This window comes from Coregonus clupeaformis, chromosome 7 (genome assembly GCF_020615455.1).
Source record: "Coregonus clupeaformis isolate EN_2021a chromosome 7, ASM2061545v1, whole genome shotgun sequence".
Classification (NCBI taxonomy): domain Eukaryota; kingdom Metazoa; phylum Chordata; class Actinopteri; order Salmoniformes; family Salmonidae; genus Coregonus; species Coregonus clupeaformis.
The window spans coordinates 27,015,045-27,040,181 of record NC_059198.1 but is presented as its reverse complement, the minus strand read 5'-3'; the positions used below and the strand labels follow the sequence as shown (position 1 = coordinate 27,040,181).

Sequence of the window (25,137 nt, the reverse complement as noted above, 5' to 3'; positions counted from 1 at the left end):
CTCTGGATAAGAGCGTCTACTAAATGACTAAAATGTTTTTAAAAATGTAATTATGTTCCGGCACCCTGACCAAATATTTGTAGACTGCAAATTGACCGCAAGAAGCCCAAACAGATATGACAAAACAATAATCTCAAAACTTGCTTACAATCACTTCTCTATTATGCGTGGGAATACTTTGGAACATATTTAAAATTAAAATCACTTGGAGCGGATGTTGGTGTTTTAGTCCAACAATTAAAAATATATAAATCTGAAAACCAAATAAATCACGGTCCGCCAGGATCTATAAACCCTTTACATCCCCCCTTAAAAAGGGTCCCTTATGTAGGGCTACCAGATTTCTTCCCATAGGTACGGTCTCGTTTGAGCGGTGCTGACATTCACTCAAAACCTATTACTAATATAATCCAGTATCCTTACTGTGCACAAACAGCTTTAAAAAAAAGGTAGACTTTGGGCACGAAAAACAGCCCCAACTCCTCTGCTTTCTCAGTTTTCAAACTGAAACGGGGTGTGCATTTGGTGGTTCATCAGTGTGTCATTCGGTCATGCATGTAGCAACCGAAATAGCTAGTTCATTAGCTAAGCTAGCCACTTGTTGCTAGCCAATACCTCCTCCAGTATGTGATGTCATTTCACAGGATTTATTTTTGTACAGAAGCTGTAGAGATCAGTACGAAATGGCACTTCTGTAGCCAAATATCTTATTTCATCCATTTTTGTTTCTAAGCATTAAAATGACCTGGTATGATTCTGATTTTATCAGTTATACAGTCTAAAGCCGTTATTTTTGCTCAAAGTCTACCTTTAAGAGTAACAAACATTCAACTGGCAACACAATGCATTGGGGAAGATGGAACTGAGTCCATCTATATGTATTAACACTAGCTTTGTACAAACATTTTTATTCAATCTAAATATTTGGACCAAAACAACTTAAGTCTGATGCAGATACATTAAACTACCTTTGATGGGATTCATTGAGGCCATTTTCTCTTCTATACCTTTATCAGAACATAGAATTACTTTGCCTAACATTGAATACATTAATAAAAATGAATAGAAGTGACTCTCCCATTTCGTACAGTCTTTCCTGACTAGCGTGAGCTCTTGAAAAAAAGATAAAATACCACAGTTGGAGTACGGAAAATCCTTTGTGGTGGCAGCATAGTCCACCTTCAAATCCAGGAACCCAAATCAAAAAGCAAAGGGGTGCATCAGAATGGTGGGTGATGGACAGAGAAATGGCACAAAATATTCAGTTTTAAAACAGTCCAGCAGGAAAGAAGTGTGCAATGGACATCGTTTTGGAGACAGACAAAAAGGGGGCAGAGACAAAAAAATTCTCAGCAAACCAATTTCTTAAATCTTGTGTAGTCTTGAAGCTTTATGGAGAAAACTTTTTGGCTTGTGCTCGAACCCTTTTTTCATATTCCACTCTGTTTTGGCTGAAATGAAAGAGATGGAGGCATGTTATGAGGAATGGGATATTTCCTGGAAATATCAAGTATCGACTAACAGCCTTGCAACAATGTTTGCTAACAGCTAGACATCAAAATATTGGCCAGGATGGCCACAAGCTAATGAGAAGATTTTGCAAGCAGCTGTGTACCCTATTCCGACTGATATGACAAACCTTTTACTGAATTAAAATATCTACTGGCTCAGACCGCAGACTCACCAGTAAATTGTATACGCCTCAGCTTGAGCAGGATCCTGGATATTTGGTTCATTTAGGAGCTCTTGGATTCCTAACAATATCTGTGGATGAAAACAAAGTTTAAATGGAAATCTTGTGTTAGCAACCTCCCATGGCGTTTATTCAATTTCACCTAATAAGTAACCACCATGAAGCTATGCTGCCCTCTGCAGCAAAGCAGTTTACATTGCAGCCAAGAGTCACCTGTATACACAAGTACAGTTCGCATCCACACTGATGCAAAGAGCTCAAGTAACTGTATCCACTCCCCTCCAAATGCATTCAGACAGTGAAGCTAAAAATGTTAGTCTCTATACTCCAGCATTTTGGATTTGAGATCAAATGTTTCATGTGAGGCAACAGTGCAGAAAGTCACCTTTTATTCAAGGGTATTTTTTATACATATCCGTTTTACTGTTTTGAAATGAAAACACTTTGTGCCTGTAACCTTCTCACTTACCATGATTCACGATAATACAAAGATCATACCCCCACCCAAAACGCTAGTCTCCCCTGTTATTGGTAATGGTGAGAAGTTAACATATTTTGTTGTAGCCTCTGAATGGCATCATTCATGATTTCTTAAATCATGGCATTGTCAGGACCTCTTCCCTCATAGAAAGAAAATTACGCCTGTCATCAAATCACCATTCAGTTCCTATTTGGCAAAACAAAACCCAAATCAAACTGCAAATGTATCCGACGAGTTTGTAGTCACAAGCTTGATGTAGTCATTGTGTGCAAGGAATATAGGACCAAATACTAAATCTTTGCCACTACATACTATTTACCAAGCGAGTGGTCATCTATATTTTTCGTAGCTGTCCATTTACCACCACAAACCGATGCTGTCACTAAGACCGCACTCAACGAGCTGTATAGGGTCTTAAGCAAACAAAATGCTCATCCAGAAGCAGCGCTCCTAGTGGCTGGTGATTTTAATGCAGGGAAACAAATCCATTTGACAATTTCTACTAGCATGTCACCTGAGCAACTCTTGATCACCTTCACTCTCTACACGGATACAAAGCTCTCCCTCCATTTGGCAAATCTGACCATAACTCCATCCTCCCGATTCCTGCTTACAAGCAAATACTCAGAGGACGTACCAGTGACATGATGTTCCAAATGCCTGTATCGCAAGAATAAAAAAGGTTAATGTTTTTATGAGCGTTTGTCTTTTTGGGCTCATCTCCTTCGCTCCTTCCCACTTGCAGACACCAAACACCTCCCCACCAATCACAACAAAGTAGTAAGGTCCTCCTCTGACAAGCAGTTTCAACTCGTTATTTGCATTTGGTCCAACATAAAGAAAAGTACCAAATCGGTCACATGGTCACCGAAACACATTCAGCCTATTTTTCTGTAATAGAGAACTTCTCCTTTGTAACGATACCCTTGTCTCAACTCCCAAAATGTAGAACAGAGCAGACCCTACTAAGCTGGGAGTATCAATTAACATGATTGTGGAAAATTAAGTCTGTCGCGTACGGCATCACGTACGCTAGCAGCATTTTAGCCAGACTTATGTGCTAGCTGTCTAGTCAGTTTTATATGTGCAATGAGCATCTACATAAAGAATTGGCATCTCGTTATCATTCTGAGAAATAAGCATCTTATCCAGGTAGGCCACTTGATTACAACATCTAAACAAATGAACAGGCTGTTCAAACAGTTGGAGACAGGAGGGTGTATTCATAATAATTCAACTGTTCTACCTTGTTAGTAACCAAATAGTTCCAAGTTGCCTTCAAATATAACGATTAGCTGGCTACTCACTAGCAGGTGGGCTCGAGGCCTGTGTTCATTTTCTATATTGCCTGCTACCAGAAGTTCGTCATTATTAATGGATGTGCATGGTTCTGGTTAAATTTGTAACAAAATTGCCATTTATTTTTGTTGAAAGTCAGATCAGTGATTATTGCAACAGAAAAAAGCAGGTTAAAGGGTAGGTAGCATAAACGTAACCAATTGAGTTTTCTATTGAGTTATTACATAAAACTGATCAGAATTCCGAAGAATGCAAAAGTAATGACACAATCAATTGAATCATGACCACTGGTTTCAATAAAAATTCAGCCAACTTACAAGCAAATACTTTATGAATCTATTGTTACAAATTAGCTTGCAAGTCAACTAGCCTGCTATTGTTAGCACTACTAGCCTGCTAACGCTACATTAGCACTGCGTGAGTCAGCCGGATGCTATCAACCAGAGGAGGCTGGTGGGAGGAGCTATAGGAGGACAGGCTCATTGTAATGGCTGGAATGACATTAATGGAATGTTAAACATATGGAAGCCACACATTTGATTACATTCCATTTTTCCCCCATTCCAGCCATTACAATGACACAATCCTCCTATAGCTCCTCCCACCAGCCTCCACTGCTATCAACACCTAGCTTACTGCTACATTAAAGTAAACCAAAGTTTTGGAAATGCATAATGCCATCTACCCAGTTATCAAATAATGTTACCATTATATGAAGTTCTTAGCCAGCAAGCCACGGTTAGTTATTTTAGCCTGCTAGCTAGCCTAGCCAGCTAACCACCACGGTCTACATAACTAAGTAGTAAGGCAGAGAACAACTAACCTAGCAGACAGGAACCCACAGAAGACAAAAACCAGAATATCTAAAGTAAAGAGAACGGAGACTTACCAATTGACGGCAGAGTTAGCTAGCAAAGTCAAAGAAGAGGCCTTCAGAGGGAGAGTCAGCTAGCTAATCCAATAGCGATATAGGGAGGTAAGTCCACATTGAATTTACCTGGTGTATCTCCATTACTGCCGACACACCGGTAGGTAATAGAAGTTGCAGGCTTCACATTCACGCTAGGCACCTGGTTTCAGTCAGTCGCATTCTGAATCCTGACTTCCACTGGTTATACTAAGCCATCAAAGTCCTCCAGGGTGAAATGAGGACCGCATACAGTAGACTTACCATACTTCAATCCACTTGCTTCAACCAGACAAACTGTTCCGACTTCAAAGCTTGCTTCTTGTTTTTGGGCCACAAATGAGTCGTAACCCCATCCTTGTGGGCATTACTGCACTAGCTACAAACGACTGAAAACTACTACACCACTCACTCGACTACCAAACGGTTTGGCCTAAAAACTATTATGACCCCCTCTTTCACGAACACTACGGCCCCCACAAGCGTCTTGGGACTCGTCTGAAGTCGGTACAGCCGACCTGCCAACTTCGGTCTGTAGCATCCGAACAGTTTGGGCTACACTAATATGACCCTTCTGTGGAAAGGTGAGATGCTTATGAACACCTAAGACGAGCCATCAAACAGGCAAAGCGTCAATACAGGACTAAGACCGAATCCTACTACACCGGCTCTGACGCTCTTCGGATGAGGCAGGGCTTGTAAACTATCACGGAATACAAAAGGAAAACCCAGCCGCAAGCTGCCCAGTGACGCAAGCCTCCCAGACAAGCTAAACGCATCCCATGCTCGCGTTGAGGCAAGCAACACTGAACCATGGATGAGAGCACCAGCTGTTCCGGACGACTGATCATGCTCTCTGTAGCCGATGTGATGAAGACCTTTAAAACAGGTTAACATTTACGGATTACCAGGACGCGTACTACGCGCAGGCGCTGACCAGCTGGCAAGTGTCATCACTGACATTTTCAACTTCTCCCTGACCCAGTCTGTAATACCTACATGTTTCAAGCAGACCACCATATCCCAGTGCCCAAGAACGCCAAGGTAACCAGTCTAAATGACAATCACCCCGTAGCACTCAACTGTAGCCCTGAAATGCTTTGAAAGGCTGGTCATGGCTCACAACACCATCGTCCCAGACCAACTCACACCTCCCCAAAAGATCCACAGATGAGGCAATCTATTGCGCTCCACACAGCCTTCTCCCACCTGGACAAGAGGAACACCTATGTGAGAATGCTGTTCATTGACTACAGCTCACCATTCAACACCATAGTGCCCTCCAAGCACATCACTAAACTAAGGTCCCTGGGACTGAATACCTCCCTCTGCAACTGGATCCTGGACTTCCTGACAGGCTTCCGCCAGGTGATGAGGGTAGGCAACAACACATCCATCACGCTGACCCGCAACACTGGGGTCCCTCAGCGCTCAACTCCATCATTAAAGTTTGCTGATAACAATGGTGATAGGCCTGATCACCGACAATGACACAGCCTACAGGGATGTCAGAGAACTGGCAGTGTGGTGCCAGGACAACAACCTCTCCCATAACGTCAGCAGGACAAAGGAGCTGATTATGGACAACAGGAAATGAGGGCCTAGCACAGTCATTCACGTCGACAGGGCTGTAGTCCGAGCGGGTCGAGAGCTTCAAGTTCCTCAGTGTCAACATCACTAAGGATCTAGCATGTTACACATAGAGCAACAGTCGTGAAGAGGACATGACAATGCCTCTTGCCCCTCAGGAGGCTGAAAAAATTTGGCATGGGCCCTCAGATCAAAGTTCTACAGCCGCACCATTAAAATAATCTTTACAGGCTGCATCATCGCTTGGTATGGCAACTGCTTGGCGTCAGACCACAAGGCGCTACAGAGGGTAGTACGTACAGCCCAATACATCAATGGGGCCGAGCTCCCTGCCATCCAAGACCTCTATACCAGGCAGTGTCAGAAGAAGGCCCAACATTTTTTTAAAGACTCCAGCCACCCAAGTCATAGACTTCTCTGCTACCGCACGGCAAGCGGTATCGATGCACCAAGTCTGGAACCAACAGGACCATGAACAGCTTCTACCCCCAAGCCATAAGAATGCTATATACAGTTGAAGTCGGAAGTTTATATACACTTAGGTTGGAGTCATTAAAACTCGTTTTTCAACCACTCAACACATTTCTTGTTAACAAACTATAGTTTTGGCAAGTCGATTAGGACATCTACTTTGTGCATGACACAAGTAATTTTTCCAACAATTGTTTACAGATTATTTCACTGTATTGCAATTCCAGTGGGTCAGAAGTTGACTGTGCCTTTAAACAGCTTGGAAAATTCCAGAAAATGATGTCATGGCTTTAGAAGCATGTGATCGGCTAATTGACATTATTTGAGTCAATTGGAGGTGTACCTGTGGATGTATTTCAAGGCCTACCTTCAAATTCAGTGCCTCTTTGCTTGACATCATAGGAAAATCAAAAGAAAAAAATCAGCCATGGCCTCAGAAAAAATATTGTAGACCTCCACAAGTCTGGTTCATCCTTGGGAGCAATTTCTAAACGCCTAAAGGTACCACGTTCATCTGTACAAACAATAGTACGCAAGTATAAACACCATGGGACCACGCAGCCGTCATACCGCTCAGGAAGGAGACGCGTTCTGTCTCCTAGAGATGAACGTACTTTGGTGCGAAAGGTGCAAATCAATCCCAGTACAACAGCAAAGGACCTTGTGAAGATGCTGGAGGAAACGGGTACAAAAGTATCTATATCCACAGTAAAACAAGTCCTATAATCAACATTACCTGAAAGGCCACTCAGCAAGGAAGCCACTGCTCCAAAACCGCCATAAAAAAGCCAGACTACGGTTTGCAACTGCACATGGGGACAAAGATCTTACTTTTTTGGAGAAATGTCCTCTGATGAAACAAAAATAGAACTGTTTGGCCATAATGACCATTGTTATGTTGAGGAAAAAGGGGGTGGCTTGCAAGCCAGAGAACACCATCCCAACCGTGAAGCACGGGGGTGGCAGCATCATGCTGTGGGGGTGCTTTGCTGCAGGAGGGACTGGTGCACTTCACAAAATAGATGGCATCATGAGGATGGAAAATTATGTGGATATATTGAAGCAACATCAAGACATCAGTCAGGAAGTTAAAGCTTGGTCACAAAGCCCTGACCTCAATCCTATAGAACATTTGTGGGCAGAACTGAAAAAGCGTGTGCGAGCAAGGAGGCCTACAATCCTGACTCAGTTAAACCAGCTCTGTCCGGAGGAATGGGCCAAAATTCACCCAACTTATTATGGGAAGCTTGTGGAAGGCTACCCGAAACGTTTGCCCCAAGTTAAACAATTTAAAGGCAATGCTACCAAATGCTAATTGAGTGCATGTAAACTTCTGACCCACTGGGTATGTGATGAAAGAAATAAAAGCGTAAATAAATTATTCTCTACTATTATTCTGACATTTCACATTCTTAAAATAAAGTGGTGATCCTAACGGACGACTTCAACTGTAGTTAAATAGCTACCCGGACTATCTGCATTGACCATTTATGCACAAACTCACATTCACCGCTGCTACTGTTTATTATCCATTCTGTTCCCTAGTCACTTTATTCCTAGTTATATGTACATACAGTGCATTCGGAAAGTATTCAGAACATTTAATTTGTCCACATTTTGTTATGTTACAGCCTTATTCTAGAATGGATATATTTTTTTTTCTCCCCTCAATCTACACATAGTACCCTATAATGACAAAGCAAAAACGGGTTTAGAAATGTTTGCAAATGTATATAAAAAATAATACATTTACATAATATTCAGACCCTTTAAATCAGTACTTTGTTGAAGCACCTTTGGCTGCGATTACAGCCTCGAGTCTCCTGCGTTGTCTTGGCTGAGTGCTTAGGATCGTTGTCCTGTTGGAAGGTGACCCTTCGCCCCAGTCGGAGGTCCTGAGCAGGTTTTCATCAAGGATCTCTGTACTTCACTCAATTAATCGTTCCCTTGATCCGGACTAGTGACGCTGCGCATTCAGGCAAAGGAGTTCAATCTTGTTTCTCATGGTCTGAGAATCCTTTAGGTGCCTTTTGGCAAACTCCAAGTAGGCTGTCATGTGCCTTTTACTGAGGAGTGGCTTCTGTCTGGCCACTTCCATAAAGGCCTGATTGGTGGAGTGCTGCAGAGATGGTTGTCCTTCTGGAAGGTTCTCCCATCTCCACAGAGGAACTCTGGAGCTCTGTCAGAGTGACCATTGGGTTCTTGGTCACCTCCCTGACCAAGAACCTTCTCCCCAGATTGCTCAGTTTAGCCAGCTCTTGGAAGAGTCTTGGCGGTTCCAAAAATGTATTCTATTTAAGAATGATGGAGGCCACTGTGTTCTTGGGGACCTTCAATGCCGCAGAAATATTTTGGTACCCTTCCCTACATCTGTGCCTTGACACAATCATGTCTCGGAGCTCTACAGACAATTCCTTCGACCTCATGGCTTGGTTTTTGCTCTGACATGCACCGTCAACTATGGGACCTTATATAGACAGTTGTGCCTTTACAAATCATGTCCAATCAATTGACTCCAAGTTGTAGAAACAGCTCAAGGATGATCAATGGAAACAGGATGCACCGGAGCTCAATTTCGAGACCCATAGCGAAGGGTCTGAATCCTTACGTAAATAAGGGATCCGTTTTTCTTTTTTTATAAGTTTGCAAAAATGAATACAAACCTGTTTATGCTTTGTCATTATGGGGTATTGTATGTAGATTGATGAGGAATTTTTATTTAATCCATTTTAGAATAAGGCTGTAACGTAACGAAATGTGGTCAAAGTCAAGGTGACTGCACTGTATCTACCGCAAATACTTAACTCCTCCACATTCGGGAGGGGGGAATAGATACATAAAGTGCTTTAAATTCTACATATTTATAACAGATATGTATGAAAATACCCTCAAATAAAATGTGACATTCTGTACCGTTGCCTCATATGAAACATTTGATCTCAAATCCAAAATGCTGGAGTATACAGGCACATTTTTAATATTAGCTTCACTGTCCAAATACATACAGAGGGGAATGTATATTACTATTCTTAGGGTTATATGCAAAGAAAACGCTAAAACCAGAGAAGGGTCTTGGATGAAAGCTCTTACTTGTTTGATAGTGATGGCCGGCCTCCAGTCTTTGTCCTCCTCTAAAATCGATAGACAGACTGTACCAGAGGGATATACATTTGGATGGAACAAAGGGGGCTCAAATTTGCCTACCAAGAGTGGAGAAAATATAATTATTAGATTGTTAGCACAATCTGGAGAAAATTCCAGTTCGCACTTATTTACAGTTCATTAAAACAGTGATTCAATAGATATCTCCCCCTCTCTCTATCCACACTATGAGGTTGGAATAATGCTGAAAATGATAATGCCCTTTTAGTGTAAGAGCCTGAAATTTCAGCCTGTTTTGGTGGGATGGAGTTTCAGCCTGCCTGGTAAAATTAGTTGCAAGACCAATAAGGAGAGTTCAAAACAGAGTTCCCCTACCCACTCACACCACCAGTCCTAGCAAAATTCTTGCTCGAGCAATTGCTTTTCGCTAAGAAGCTATTTTTGTTTGTTGGCCATTTTAATTTAAAAACAATGCAACAGTAAACATGTCGTCCCCCACGAATGATGCAGCGCCCCTTGGGGCAATCAGTGTAATTTTGTAAATGACTGATCATTCACCCAAGTTGTCAAATCGGACCCGTGGTGTCGGAAATATCACGTGGGTTAGCTAGACTCATATCCTTGAGCACGTGTGCCAAATTTCATCACAGAGTCAAACAGATAGATAAAAACATTGCCTGTTATAGCTCCACCATGTGGTCGATATAAATACTCTTGCTTATGTTGGAGTCTTAACAGTGTTTGCAACGTGTGTACCAAATGTTGTTACAATATGAACATCCTTGACTGATTGATATACATTTGTGTGCCAGACCACATCCACGTGAACATTTACTGGTCAATAGCGGCCATGTTTTAGGTACTAGTCTGGAAAATATTGCGTTGAGAGACCTTTGTCCATAGATGCCATATCAAGTTTCATGTAGATCAGTCATTCAGTGCCAGAAGAGTAGCACTAAGTGTTCACAAATTTCTAAAATGGCAGAAAATACATTATGGCGGACCTTATGGATCACCGAGGCAAATTTGTTCCTTGTGAAGAGGGACCCATCTACTGAATTTCTTGACTATGTCAAACGGAGTGAGGGATATGACCTTTGAAAGTTTAAATTGTCAATCTCTTATAGCGCCACCATCTGCCTAATCAGTGTAATTTTGTAAATGCCGGATCTCTATGGCAAGACGCAGCATTCACCCAAGTTTCGTCGAAATCAGGCCAGTACTGTCAGATTTCACGTGTGACTAATACACGGAGACAAATCCACAGTCCCCTCCCAGATTTCATCGTGGGGGACAACAGTCACAGTAAGGTACTTAATTGTTACCCAGAAATGATATAGATAACAGCTGCATTGGACTTTTAAAAAGAGAAAAAACATACACTTTGGAGGTGAAGAAGGATAGTCATCCTTGAAGAGCATTCGCAGTTTAAACAAGCCCCCCTCCCATGGTGTCTGTGGAGAGAAATACAGCAACTTGGTCAACACTCCTTCAGTAACTGTAGAGTTGCTCATAGTGAAGCAATGAGAACGTCGCACATCTGTGGTAATCAATTAACATTGGTTCATTGGTCATCCAGCAGCTTTACAGTTTCTAACAGTATACAGACGTTATTAAATGCACTGAAGTGCTTGTACAGTCACCTACAACCAGTTAATACCCTGCTTAGTTGTATTAAAACAATCTGCTGTCCAGTTGAAAGACACCATACAGTGCCAACTTATTAAGCTGCATATGAGTGATTGCATCCTCCAGTCTGAACATATTGGTACCTACAATACATATACAGAGAAAGTTATCTGCGCTCACTGCAGAGAGACTCTTACCCCCTTCTTTCCAGGGATGGCACACTCCCAATTCATCAAGTTCATTGTTCCATCTGGATTTTTTGTTGGCACAGCAACAAACCCCTAGGGAGAGGGAAGAGATTGTTCAACACGTTAAATATCCAACTCGATGAACTTGCCAACTATGGCCCCGCCCAGAATCAATCCTTAGCCCCCTACCCTCTATGGATGCGTAACTCAATGTGTTTAGTTGGCAGCGCTACCCTGTTAACAGCTCAGTCACCTGTCATGTAGGCTAATGTGTCAGTTCCAACAGCCATCAGTTATGCAGTATGAGTTCATATGTAGGCATGTGTCTGTGTTGTCCCCCTGTAAGAGTCTTATGCTGGTGACAAATCCAATTTCCCCATCTGGGCTCAATACACTTTATTCAACCAGGGCAGTACAGTGCTGCTTGGCATAGTGTAACACGTTCTGGAATAGACCACTATCCAGAAAACACACATTTCTACAAACAGGTCTTCCAACATGACACATGCCCTTAAAAGAACCAGATAGGCTTATAGGCAAAAGGGACTGTTGATATGAAAATGACTTCCACCCAAGTCCCTTGATACTCACAAAAGGATGGTCTTTTCGCCAGGCCTTTCTTTCTTGTGCAAGACGACTTAAGGCTATACCAGACATGACTTGTGATGACTCCCTAAATCAAAAACATTAAGATAAACTGTAAAAAAAGGGATCAACAATAGTGTACAGTTCTATTGAAATAACAATGCAGATGTGATGCACAAGTTCAGCCCACAGATAAGTTCAGCTGGTTTTCATTTCTCTGACACTTGCTCAATTAATGTTACTGGACTCTGGATAACAGAGCACAGCCAAATGTGGTGCTCAGACAGCTCACGATGCTGCAGCCACTTCATCTAGGTCACATCCACAGGTTCCAAAGGGACAAACCTGAGACCTAGCCTAAATGTGTTCAATATGAACTCAGTCCTTCATACTGTTTTCATTATCATAATGCAGATTGTTACTCATATACACACTACTGGTCAAAAGTTTTAGAACACCTACTCATTCAAGGGTTTTTCTTTATTTGTTACTATTTTCTACATTGTAGAATAATAGTGAAGACATCAAAACACATATGGAATCATGCAGTAATCAAAAAAGTGTTACATCAAAATATGTTATTTTTGAGATTCTTTAAAATAGCCACCCTTTGCACACTTGGCATTATCTCAACCAGCTTCACCTGGAATGCTTTTCCAACAGTCTTGAAGGAGTTCCCACATATGCTGAGCACTTGTTGGCTGCTTTTCCTTCACTCTGCGGTCAGACTCATCCCAAACATTCTCAATTTGGTTGAGGTCGGGGGATTGTGAAGGCCAGGTCATCTGATGCAGCACTCCATCACTCTCCTTCTTGGTCAAATTGCCCGTACACAGCCTGGAGGTGTGTTGGGTCATTGTCCTGTTGAAAAACAAATGATAGTCCCACTAAGCCCAAACCAGATGGGATGGCGTGTCGCTGCAGAATGCTGTGTAGCCATGCTGGTTAAGTGTGCCTTGAATTCTAAATAAATCACAGACAGTCACCAGCAAAGCACCCCCACACCTCCTCCATGCTTTACAGTGGGAAATACACATGCAGAGATCATCCGTTCACCCACACCGCGTCTCACAAAGACATGGCGGTTGGAACCAAAAATCTCCAACTTGGACTCCAGACCAAAGGACACATTTCCACCGGTCTAATGTTCATTGCTCGTGTTTCTTGGCCCAAGCAAGGCTCTTCTTAGTTGTGTCCTTTAGTAGCGGTTTCTTTGCAGCAATTCGACCATGAAGGCCTGATTCACACAGTCCCCTCTGAACAGTTGATGTTGAGATGTGTCTATTACTTGAACTCTGTGAAGCATTTATTTGGGCTGCAATTTCTGAGGCTGGTAACTAATGAACTTATCCTCTGCAGCAGAGGCATCTCTGGTTGTTTCATTCCTGTGGCGGTCCTCATGAGAGCCAGTTTCATCATAGCGCTTGATGGTTTTTGCGACTGCACTTTAAGAAACTTTCCAATTAACTTTTAAAAGGCACACCTGTTAATTGAAATGCATTCCAGGTGACTACCTCATGAAGCTGGTTGAGAGAATGCCAAGAGTGTGCAAAGCTGTCATCAAAGCAAAGGGTGGCTATTTGAAGAATTTTGATTTGTTTAACACTTTTGGTTACAACATGATTTCATATGAGTTATTTCATAGATTTCATATGAGTTATTTCATAGTTATTCTACATAGTTTTCTACAATGTAGAATAAAATTAAGAAAAACCCTTTAATGAGTAGGTGTTCTAAAACTTTTGACCAATAGTGTATATCACAGCCGTTAGGCATGTGTGTGGTAAAAAGTAAAACTTACTTCCATTCAAACAGGTAGGCGCTAACTTCTCCTACACTCTTAGAGGGGGGGACGACACAAAAAAGTGCCATCTAGAACCTAAAATGGTTCTTCAGCTGTCCCCATAGGAGAACCCTTTGAAGAAACCCTTCTGGTTCCAGGTAGAACCCTTTACACCGAGGGTTCTACCAGGAATCCAAAAGGGTTATCCTATGGGGACAGCAGAATAACCCTTTTTTCTATGAGTGTACTGTAAGCATTGTTTGCATAGAACAACCTAAAACCCAAATAAAAGCTGAATAATCTGGTGGATTCATACGGTGGTGAAAATATTTTACTTTACATTATCTGGGAAGCCTGATAATTGTAGGTAGCTATGGCCCCTAGTGTAGAAAACCTATAGTATTGAAGCTTCATACCAGACTAGCTCAACTCATCTTTTGAATGTGCCGCTATCAATATGCTGACAAGATTGAGAGACCTAGAATATAATGACAGGGGAAACGTTGGCCTTGAGTTACAGGAATAACATTATCTCACAACCGAGATATGTTGGATGTTTAGGTTATCACTCAGCAGAATGGGATAGAGTAACGTTCGAATTAACAGGTAACGTTGGTTGTATTTTAAATGCAACAATGTAGCCAACTAACATGTTAGCTAGAGCAGCTTTAGTTGACAAACACATGCCCAATAAATTATATATTGATTGGATAACTTGTATAGCGGTAGCTACACAATTGCACAGCCTTTCTGTTGTCCAAAGCGAATATGCAACTCCGCGCAATTCTGCCAAGAAAAACCGCTAAACTAGTGTGCAACTGCGCACTCTCAGCCGTCACATTTCGTGGCTATGTTCGCTTAATAGAAGTCCAGTTTATGAAGCCTTTACCCATTTAAATACATATATCAAAGCCGAGATAAAATAACAGGCACCAGTACGTGACGTTTAACATTAACGTAAATGTAAGCGTTTCAGTCTTCCGTCTGGATAGCGTAGTTAGCTAGTCAGCCAACTACTGTAGCCTAGCTAACAGTAGCAAGTTAGGAAGCTTTCTAGCTAGCTAGCGTTAGCATCATAAACCCCAAACCAAAAACACGAAAACTTACACCGACTACGGACTTTAAAAAAACAAAAACATTCTCAATAGGCAACAAACACTTACCTTCAGTGTGATAAAAATCACTAGCTATATTTTTTAAAGAACACTCGGGTAGCCCCCCAAAAAATGGAGTCTAACTCGAGACAAATCTAGCTAGGCTAGTGAAGTTTCCCTCCTGAAAAAAAAACAGAAATTTTGCCCAGGCTACATAGGACCTGATTACTTGCTATTGCCTGAAAACAATGTGCGCTAATTACTTGATAGGACAATTATTTATCTACAAGGTGTTGCTTATTAAGAGTGGATGTAATCAAATTGCTACCATCAAAAATTTATTATGAGATAGGTATTTAACAAAAACATGAAACATTGAATATTCTGTGAACTATGTGGTGTCACAACTAATACGATGAATGTATTATATTTTGCAGAAAATACAAGGTACGGCGTTTGTTGGTACAAATTATATGATCGTTTAAAATTTTAACCATGACTTTTCAGGCAAAGCATTTGACAGCTATGCATTTAAAGAGACAGTACATCCAAAGTTAGGGACTGAGTGTAGCCAAAAGATTTCGACCCTACCATTATACCTGTTTACACTGAGCTGCACTGGGGTCATAACGCAATCATAGTTAATTTAAGACACTGCAGAGCCGGCGGGAGATATGGGTCAGAAAACGTACCTTAATACAGGGATGGGATATGCCACTGTACTCCAAATTTGACCTTCAGCCAAACTGATACAGTGAGAAAATTGAAATACTGTTTTTTTCTTTCAGAAAAAAAGCCTTTTTCGACATCATGATAACTAGCAGTAGTCACAGCAGCCATTATGTCGTGTTATGTCACGTTGAACAACAAGGGAACTAATTGGCTGACACAGCCTCAGTGCTTGAGGCGTCACTACAGACCCCCTGGTTCGATTCCAGGCTGTATCACAACCGGCCGTGATTGGGAGTCCCATAGGGTGGCGCACAATTGGCCCAGCGTCGTCCGGGTTTGGCCGGTGTAGGCCGTCATTGTAAATAATAATTTGTTCTTAACTGACTTGCCTAGTTAAATAAAGGTAAAATAAAAATAAAAAATGGCTGCAGTTGCTACTGCTAGCTAGCATGAGGACGAAAAAACAAACAGTATTTCAATCTTCTCTATGTATCTGTTTGGATAAAGGTACAATTTGGAGTTCAGTGCTAGTAGAGCTCGCCAGCTTGTAGTCCTAAAACCTGGAAATGAGTTACCTCTGGTTTGTTCAGCCATCCCTATGGGAAAAATGAGTGGGGAAAGATTAGGGTCTTGGAATAAATGCAGAAAATAAGGTCTGAGGTGAACACAGGCTTAGGAGATCTTATACATTTTGTTCTATATGATAATAGTCTGTTAACATGACCTTTATGAATTATGAAGCCTTTGTGCTTTTTTTATAACATAAATTCTTAAACATTTACAAAAAGTGACGCTAGATCTCCTAAGCTTGTGTTTACCACAGACCTTATTTTTGGCGTTCATACAAACCCCCGACAAAAACTCAATTTATTTTCCTAATAGGCTTTGTCCAAGGACCATGGCAGAGTTAATGCCTACAAAAAGACGCCATTACTATTTCTGTCTGTACCCCATACCTGCATTGAGGTACGTTTTCCGACCCATATCTTACGCTGGCTCAGCTGTGTCTTAATTTAAACACGATGGCATTCCAACCCCAGTACAGCTCAGTGTAAACAAGAGTAATGATAGGGTCGGAGTCTTCTGGCTAGGACCGTGTGCAAAATATTAGTTTACAACAATATTTTTGATAATTACTAGAGAGTATTTTCCTACTTAAATATTACAGTCTACCTACATGTACACATTATCTCGACTAACCGGTACCCCCACACATTGACTCGGTACCGGTACCCCCTGTATATAGCCTCGTTATTGTTATTTTATTGTGTTACTTTTTATTTAATTTTCTACTTTAGTTTATTTAGTAAACATTTTATTGAACTGCATTGTTGGTTAAAGGCTTGTAAGTAATCATTTCACGGTAAGGTCTGTTGTATTCGGCGCATGTGACTAATACAATTTGATTTGATATGGATAGTGATGCATTAATAAGCCTGATAGTAGCTGCTAAACAGTATAATGACAATAATCACACTACTTCGTTTCTAACACATACAGATGATCCCTTCACAAACTAGGTTTGTTCACAAAACCTGGATCGTGTTTAGGAGGGGAAACCAGCAACCAGAGAGGAACTAGAACATCTTTGGTGCATCGTAGGCTACTGAAACTTTAGGTTAGATTGATTGACCAGAGTTCCTCGATGTGTTTCTATCTGAACGTGCCACGGAGTTTCTGAACCCAGAGCCGCAACATCGCAAGACTTCCGGGAACGCTTGCGAAACAGACTAAGTAGACCAGAACGGAGTTTGGGATTTGAGAAGTCAATGAGAAAAGTGAAACATTCTTCCTTAGTTGTTAATTTTCTCGAAATCTGAACGCACAACCTAGATTCGAGCCAATGTCTTAAGTAGTGTTTTTACTCCAACCTCATGGAAGTGACAAACTGATATGTTTTCATTTTCGTAAAAAACTACTTTATATTGAAGGAGTGCCTTTGACAGCCTGTATGTGCAGTCTGGACCATTAGACCTGATGACATTGCCTACAAATGTGATAAGGGATTTCAATAGAGTACCACAGTATGAGTCATAATACCCATAAAGCCTAGTGGTCAAACAGGGAAATGGTTCCAATTGTTTTCCCACCATTCATTTTTCCCATAGGGGATTTTAGAAACATGTAGGCTTAACCTGGCGTGACATTTTGATAACCGTGTAAATCTCTCTAGGACAAGGTTACTTTTATCAATATATTCACCTGTATTTACCTACCAAAAATGAAATGCTAATTAACTGCTAATGTGGCAATCATAAAGAACTGCTAATGTGATGATGATCTGGACGAGACTGCCAAATCGAAGCAAAGGTAAGAATCTCTGGATTAACTATGTTAGCTAAATGTAGTAATGATTAAATTGGCTACATAAAAAAAAAAAAGAAGATAATTCTGTGAACGGTCTTGTGCAAGTTTTAAATGGACACAATACCTGTTAGCAAAGGTGTCAGCTAGAGATGACGTGCAGGAGCTTGTAGGGATTTGTAGTCTTGCATGATGTCTACTTTGATGCTAATTAGCATTTTCGGGGTAAGCCTACACAAAACACAGCCCTTATTTTAATTTTTTCTAGTATTTCTCTATGGCTCTGCAACAGTTTGTTCAAATACAATACAAAAGTTGAATTCATGACCATTTATTGATTAAATTCACCAGGTCTAGCATCACCATCATTTCCATTACCCCCAGTCAAAACTTGCTATTACATACATATAATATAGTATGTATATACAGTAAGCATAAAAAATACAAAACATTTGAGGATACTAATATATAGGAACAGCAGTGATGAAATGGAGCAAATAACAATTGTCTGCCTCTGTTCCTAAAAAATATATATATATACATTTAACAGATTAATGGAAAACTGGAACAATGTCCCATTAGAAACCCACAGCAGCCTCAAAGAGGGATCACATTTGTGTCTTGATAAGCATTCTAGAAAATAACGGTCAAACAGGAGCTGAAGTGTCACAGTGGAATGAAGTGGTGTCCTGCAGAGCTGAGGGCATGGTGGAAGGTGCATCAGGCCATGCATGCAATGGCTGACACCTCCTGTGTTTAAGAATCAGCAGTCAAAGGACACCACACTAGACACACATGGCCCACACTGTTCAGAATGTCTTCACTGTCACTGCAGGGTGGACACAAACAGTGAGCCCGTGTGGTTATGGGCATCAGTGCTACACAGATTCCACATGCACTGTGAAGCCTCAGGGGCAAAAGAGGCACTTATCACCACAAGACAACTCAGTGACCAAGAAAAACTGTCCATGGAAAATTTTGGAAAACTATCCGTCTGCGTACTAGATACATGGCTGACAGCAACTACCTGGGTTTCTGGGATATGTAAACATAGTACTATACAGATGTTTAAACCAGCCGAATTAGAGGGTTGTGTCACAATGGCAAGGTAGGGTAAAATCTGGATTATAAAACACTAGACATGTAAACTTCACCTTGATCAGGCAATAGGAGGGGTCCAATTGACCTCTACAGAGATTATAGCTTGTATTCCACTAGTTAAAGCCCTTAGTGTGTGTTAGGAAGAAATAGTATACACTGATAACACATCTTAATATTATTAGACTTCCTCTATGTACAACTCCTCATAGATACGCATGTAGACTACCAAAGAAATGTCCTTATTCCTGACAAAAGAAAATCAGATTAAAGTTGTAATTCAGACATTGATTTGGACATAGAAGAAAGGCAACATTTTCCAAAAGAAATGTTTTCATAAACTGACATTGTTAATGTATTCAATAAGTAGCTCAACCAGCTACAAATTGAACTATGGTAATGACCACAGATTATAATTGCCAATCTTTTCATAAATACACGACCAAAGCACTTTAGCTCAGAACTTGCATGATTGCATAGTCTCCAGCCACAGTTTGATGTATTTTTGCATGGTATACAGCCCTGTCAAGGCTCAATATAGTAAATCCGCAGAAGCGTAAGGGTTGTGTATACACACAAACAAACAGATGTGCACAAATTCATGCAAGAGAAAAAGGCTTTTCTTTCCCACATAAAATGGAAAACAGGCCCGGTCACTGTCATATGTCAATGTGAAAAAATGTGCCTATCAAATGGCTCTAGGTATATCATGTCCTCTAAAATATAACAATGTGTTCCAGTTCCACAGTGGCTGCCTAACAGGCAACCCAACTAAAACACGCCAGAGTCCAGGGATGGAAGACAACTTTTAGTCCTTTAACGTCTGGCATTCCCTAACATCACCCCAACCTCATTAACCCTGGTAGAAGTAGTTATAAGAATGTCCTCCTTCCAAACAACTGATAATGTGCAGGTTGAAGGGATATTTGGGAAGGGACATAAATAATCTGTTTAAAGATATGTAAAATATAAATAAACTGTCAACACAGTCTTTGCCTCTAACAAGACAGTATGAATCTATACAACTCCTTATAAATACAGTCTTAAATATCTAACTTTTAAAACATGCTTTCCAATTAACTTCTCGAAGAGGTTAGATTTTTGTATGTGAAGGACTCGCATAATGTAGTATGCATGGATGTTTGAAATAATGTCCCACCAGACAGTGCACGCCTAATGCATCTTCCAAAACACTATTAGAGACCCTGAGTAAATGATGGACCAAGTATAAATGCTGTGGACAATATTTCCTGCGTATTTGAGTGATAAGGCCCTTCTCTCTGTGTGAAAATCTACAGTCCAGTTTTACTATGTAGGCACAAAAAAAAGTGTAACGCTATCGATTGCGCATTTTGATTTGATGTCTGAAAGAAAAATGGTGTGTACAATGTGTAGACCACATTAGCCAGCTTCTTCAGCGTGCCATAACGTTCCTCAGAATGTGATGTGGTTCGTGTCTTTAAATCTGGACATCATGGCAGGACGCAATCCTAAGGACTGCACAGTCTCGTCACATTCGAGAGCCTTGTTCTTGAAGAATCTGCAAAAGAAAACGGTAAGAGCAAAATAAGATGTTTAGGCCTGCATATTTCATACTAGACAGATGTTCCAAAAAACCTTTAAGAACTCTTAATACTTTTTGTCAGCGTTTAACAGGCAGGAAGACACCTAAAATGTTTTTTGGGGGAGGAACGGAAAATTTAACCAGGAGACTGGAAAGCGGGGAGACTAAGGCTATGAAGAATTCCATGAACTGCAGAAGCTAGTGACAGGAGGTCATTAAATATTAAAGTAGTTTAAATCATTATCGAGGCATGCTCTCTAGAAAATGGGCTCATAGGGATGATATGGCACAAGGGGAGAAGGGGCTCTTGGAGAAGGGTTTAAGGCCACAATGGCAGGGGTCTAAGCAAAATCTCACCCATGTCCCCTTACATTCAAAGGTAGATACTTTCAGTGGCAAATTGTTTCTAACACTCCTTGTACTTGTCCTCTGCAGGAAATGCAGCATGCATGACCAGTAAAAAAAATATAATGCATGCCTTTATGTAAGACAAAGCCATGTGATGGACAAAATGTATACCAAACTTGGTGTAAATCACAATACATGGTTGTAATAATGGTCAGGAAGTTGATGAAAGACGTTTTTGTTGCAGTGCTGGGATACTCACCTTGGCCTTTTCACTTGGTTCACTGCTTGTGCCATATGACTGGTTATGTAGCTCCTTAGAGACAACACACAGGAACTCTGCCTGGTCTTCGTTTCCATAGTTATATGAGGAGCCAATACTGACCAACTAAGGGAGAAAAAAAAGGGGGAACCAATGAGAAGGGAAATGTTTCTAAGGGACTAGAGAAAGCACACACACATGGGAAATATAATCTTTCCAACAGCTTGCCAGGCACAGTCAAAACAATTTAACAGATTACAGTAGACATTTTCTATTCTATTTAAGGATCATTGAAAAAAATGTCAAAGTAACAAACACGGACTACTTATCTAGGACACCTGAGCACTTTAGGCTGTTACATTGCTCATGAATGTTTAGTATTCCTTGGATTAGATTGGGGGTGAAATCTGTCGTTAAGGTGGTAGCTAATTCAAATAAACAGACTACACTATACAGTACAGTAGGTTCCCATTTTCACAAAGCTGCCACGAGCAGAATGCCGAACATTCTGTCACCTTGCTGGCACCCAAAAAAAGAAACGTGAGTAGGAGCCTGAGCCCACTCATGAGTTCTCTCTGAGGGGAAGACCCTAACACCCTGCAAGGTCTAGAGAGAGGGGGCTAGTAACGGAAATGCACCCAGTACAGGGTGTCCTCCTGAATGAACAGAAACATCCCCTTTCTCTGCTGTTCCATAAACATCAGACAAAATCTAACTCTAGCAACCTGGCCTCTGAAAGAAACCAGACTTGAAGTGTCCATTTGCACCAGGCACAGCCATTGCTCATTATAGGCCTCCTTTCGCACATGGTCAGACAATTCAGACTTTCACAAAAATAAATACAGTACCACAATAACAGCCATGTAACCAAATTATGCTGCAAGGTTGTATTTTCACATGGCCTACAAATTAAGAAAATTCTAGTATTTATGGTATACACTGAACTCAGCATCCTCCGTGGACAGTAAATCAACCAACACAAGTCAAAGCGCAGCCGAAAGGAACATTTCTAAAGAAAGGAGGAAGAACACTCCCCAATGCCTTCCTTTCAGGAGAATTACCTGCTCAAACTTCCAACCATCTGACATGGTGGAAACCATTTGTGTTAGCTCCTCTTCTTGGCACTGCAAGACTCTGTAGACATGTTTTACAGGGAGCTATGGAGAGAGAGAAAGAGACAATGTTAATTCACAGATGGAAATGCAACAGAGCAGTAAGTGCTCTCAATAGGCTACATAAAAATCATCCATCCCCCCCAGGGTATAGCATAGCCAGTATGTGCCAATTCCTGACCTCATCTACATGGCAAGGGTAAGGCGACTCTGGACTAATGGCAATACATCAACAAGACCTGGACATCCCAGTAGCTTAAGCGGAGCTTGTGCCCAGAGTCATCGCAGTATTAGGCCCTGTAAACAGAGGTGATCCTTGGGAGGGAGCTTGTCAAGGATGTGCCTCTCGCCAGTAGTTAGAGGGCCTTAGAGGCCCCGAGCCTGATATGCCACCCCACCTGATATGCCACCCCACTGTGATTACAACAGGACAGTCTCAGGGAAGAAAGAAATCACCCAGATAGCGATGGCAATTTTAGTCAAGCCCACACACCTGAACTGTTTTGCAGTCCCTCTCCCTGATTTTGTCTTTAATTAGCTTGATCAAAGAAGTGATATTGTAGAATTCAGCCTCTTCCAGTACACCTTGAGGGGAACAGAATGTATTTCACCTGTTATTAAAACCACAATCATTGAAAACAAATATATGCTAATGAGAGCTGCTGTGGTGTTGAATGTAATTGTAGTCAAAACAAATAATTGTGATTGTTAGCGTGTGAAGTGTTAAAGAAACAGTAACAAAGATGACATTGGCACAACTCTTCAGACATGTCTTACCATATCCCAGAATATCCCTTAGACATTATCATCATACCTTCCTCTGCAAGGCCTCTATTGAGTACCAGTTTCCCATGCCTCAGGTAGTTGAGCACTGGACCAAAGTACGTTGGGTCTCGGTCTATCAAATAGGCACCTGTTTCATCCTGAAGAAAGAGAAGTCGATAACAATGAGAAAAAGCAGTCAGTCAATAACAAATCAGGTGAGATACCATTGACGATTTTTGTACAGTGACAAACATCGAAACAGAACTGTGCAATCGTATAATAAGCCCATAGCCGATCCATGGATACAACAGCTCAGTGTCCAGAGCTTGGAGCAGCCAGAGGCGTCAACATGGGGTAACTGACATTTAGCAGGTCTCATTATCCCTGAAAAATCACCACAGCGGCCTTGCTCCAGCCTTCACACACACACCATCATTAGCAAGAATCAATACAGAGGGCAGATACATCTCCTTACCACATTACACTGGGCACATGAACATTACAGACATTGGAGACTTTCACCTCAACTTCAAATGAGGAATGCTAATCAGCATAGTTTCGTAAATATCCTAGATAACTATGGGATGAAACTATTCTGCTGGGATACTGTGGTTCTTTCAGAGCCCAAGACTAATTGCAACTGCATCTGTATGACTGAGCCAACTTGTCTTGTAAGGTCTTTTGCCAGCTTTTAAATGTCAAAACTCCTGTTAAATGATGCATGGTGACCTTTGAGGGTTGAACATCAGGATGGTAAACAAGTTCTCAACATGTTGATTATCATACTTTCTGTTACAAAGGCAACGCTCCTTTTTCGGGGGGTTCTCATTTGCACAATTGTATACTATAAGCCCAATTATTTACAACAACAAAACAATCTACTGCTTGGTGGTCTTGTCAACAATGTATTTTATCGTCCATTTACTTGTAGGCGTTATTCTGACGTTCACCGGCCCAACTGTTAGCTCGCAAGTTAGATAACTACAGTAACAGTTAACGTTACTTTTTATTGTGGTTGGCCAGCTAACTGACAGATACTAGTACTATATACGAATGTTATCTTAGTACTAGTACGCGTAGAAAACGTGCTACTGTGCAAATTAATATTTGTTAGTTAGCTAGATCTGTGGTCAGGAGGGTTAACCAGAAAAAAATAGGAAAACAAACTAACGGTAACGTTAGCTAGCTAGACAACTTCTTTGGAGTTAACGCACTGCTGGCCAGCTGAGCTAGCTAGCCTAGTAGTAGCTAACCGTTTGGCTTCCTGGCTAAACAACTTAACGCTAACTAGTTAGTAAATCGTTATGGATAGGCTAGCTAGGTAACGCATTAGAACATTCACATGATGTGTAAAACAGACTAAGGTTAGCTAGTTATTAACATTAGCCAACTAGCTAGTAACTAACGTTAGCTAGCTTGATACCCGTACCTTGTCAGAGTCGAGGTCGGGGTCGGCCTGGCACAGACGGTACAGGAAAGATTTTGCGTCTCGGCACAACGTTTGCCTCGTTGTGAGAAAGTATGTCCCACCGACATTCAGACGGACCCATTTGGATGCTCCGATCCCAGGTGACTGCATTCTCTCTTCTGGAGACAGGGCGGGACACTGGCCAACTGAGCCGCTGAAGTCAGGGCTCTTTTCCGCCATCCCAGCTCCTCTCCTCTGGCTCCCTCGCTAGCTAAAGTTACAGGAATTGGGCCTGGCAAGGCACAGGCAGGAAGTACTGTAATCCAAGTTTGGTACCCACTCCCGATTTATAACTTTGTGGCTACTGAAGCTAGTGACGACCCCTCCCCCCACATCCTTCTCATAAGAATCGTTTTTGCAGATGTGACTCCATGACTTCAAAAAAGGTTTCAGCTGCTGTAGCTGAAGGTTTGGTCCCAAAATGATCATACTGAGCCTTCACCCAAGTATAAATAAACACAGGACGTTTGCCAAAATCCCACGTGCTTTTATTACCAAGCCACCTTTATATATACTGCATTCTCCCATTTAACAATTTTAAACTTGCACACAACAAAATAGGGCAGGCCTACATATATTTATGTAAAACATAACACCCACCATAAATAAAATATAGACTACAATGAAAGGTAGCAAAATATCATAATTTACCGTTATCAACTATTTACATTCAATAGATTTAAATTTAAATTATGTAAACATGGCGCCTGGACATTATCCAAATG

At 41.3% G+C, this 25,137-nt stretch overlaps 2 protein-coding genes across 2 annotated transcripts; both read right to left on the bottom strand.

The window, feature by feature from the left end:
* Nucleotides 1-631: 631 nt before the first annotated feature.
* On the bottom strand, nt 632-15,025 carry LOC121569117 (SUMO-conjugating enzyme UBC9-B). Its single transcript, XM_041879771.2, has 7 exons — nt 14,892-15,025; nt 11,952-12,033; nt 11,370-11,453; nt 10,925-10,997; nt 9,532-9,641; nt 1,685-1,764; nt 632-1,451 (listed from the first exon to the last, which is right to left on the bottom strand). Exons 2-7 carry the CDS (start codon nt 12,015-12,017, stop codon nt 1,391-1,393), a joined length of 474 nt encoding a protein of 157 aa, XP_041735705.1. The 5' UTR covers nt 12,018-12,033; nt 14,892-15,025; the 3' UTR covers nt 632-1,390.
* A 3,088-nt stretch (nt 15,026-18,113) lies between these two features.
* On the bottom strand, nt 18,114-24,820 carry LOC121569119 (BTB/POZ domain-containing protein KCTD5-like). The gene is made up of 6 exons (XM_041879772.2): nt 24,374-24,820; nt 22,994-23,102; nt 22,673-22,764; nt 22,129-22,224; nt 21,068-21,193; nt 18,114-20,436 (listed from the first exon to the last, which is right to left on the bottom strand). Exons 1-6 carry the CDS (start codon nt 24,590-24,592, stop codon nt 20,407-20,409), a joined length of 672 nt encoding a protein of 223 aa, XP_041735706.1. The 5' UTR covers nt 24,593-24,820; the 3' UTR covers nt 18,114-20,406.
* Nucleotides 24,821-25,137: the final 317 nt, after the last annotated feature.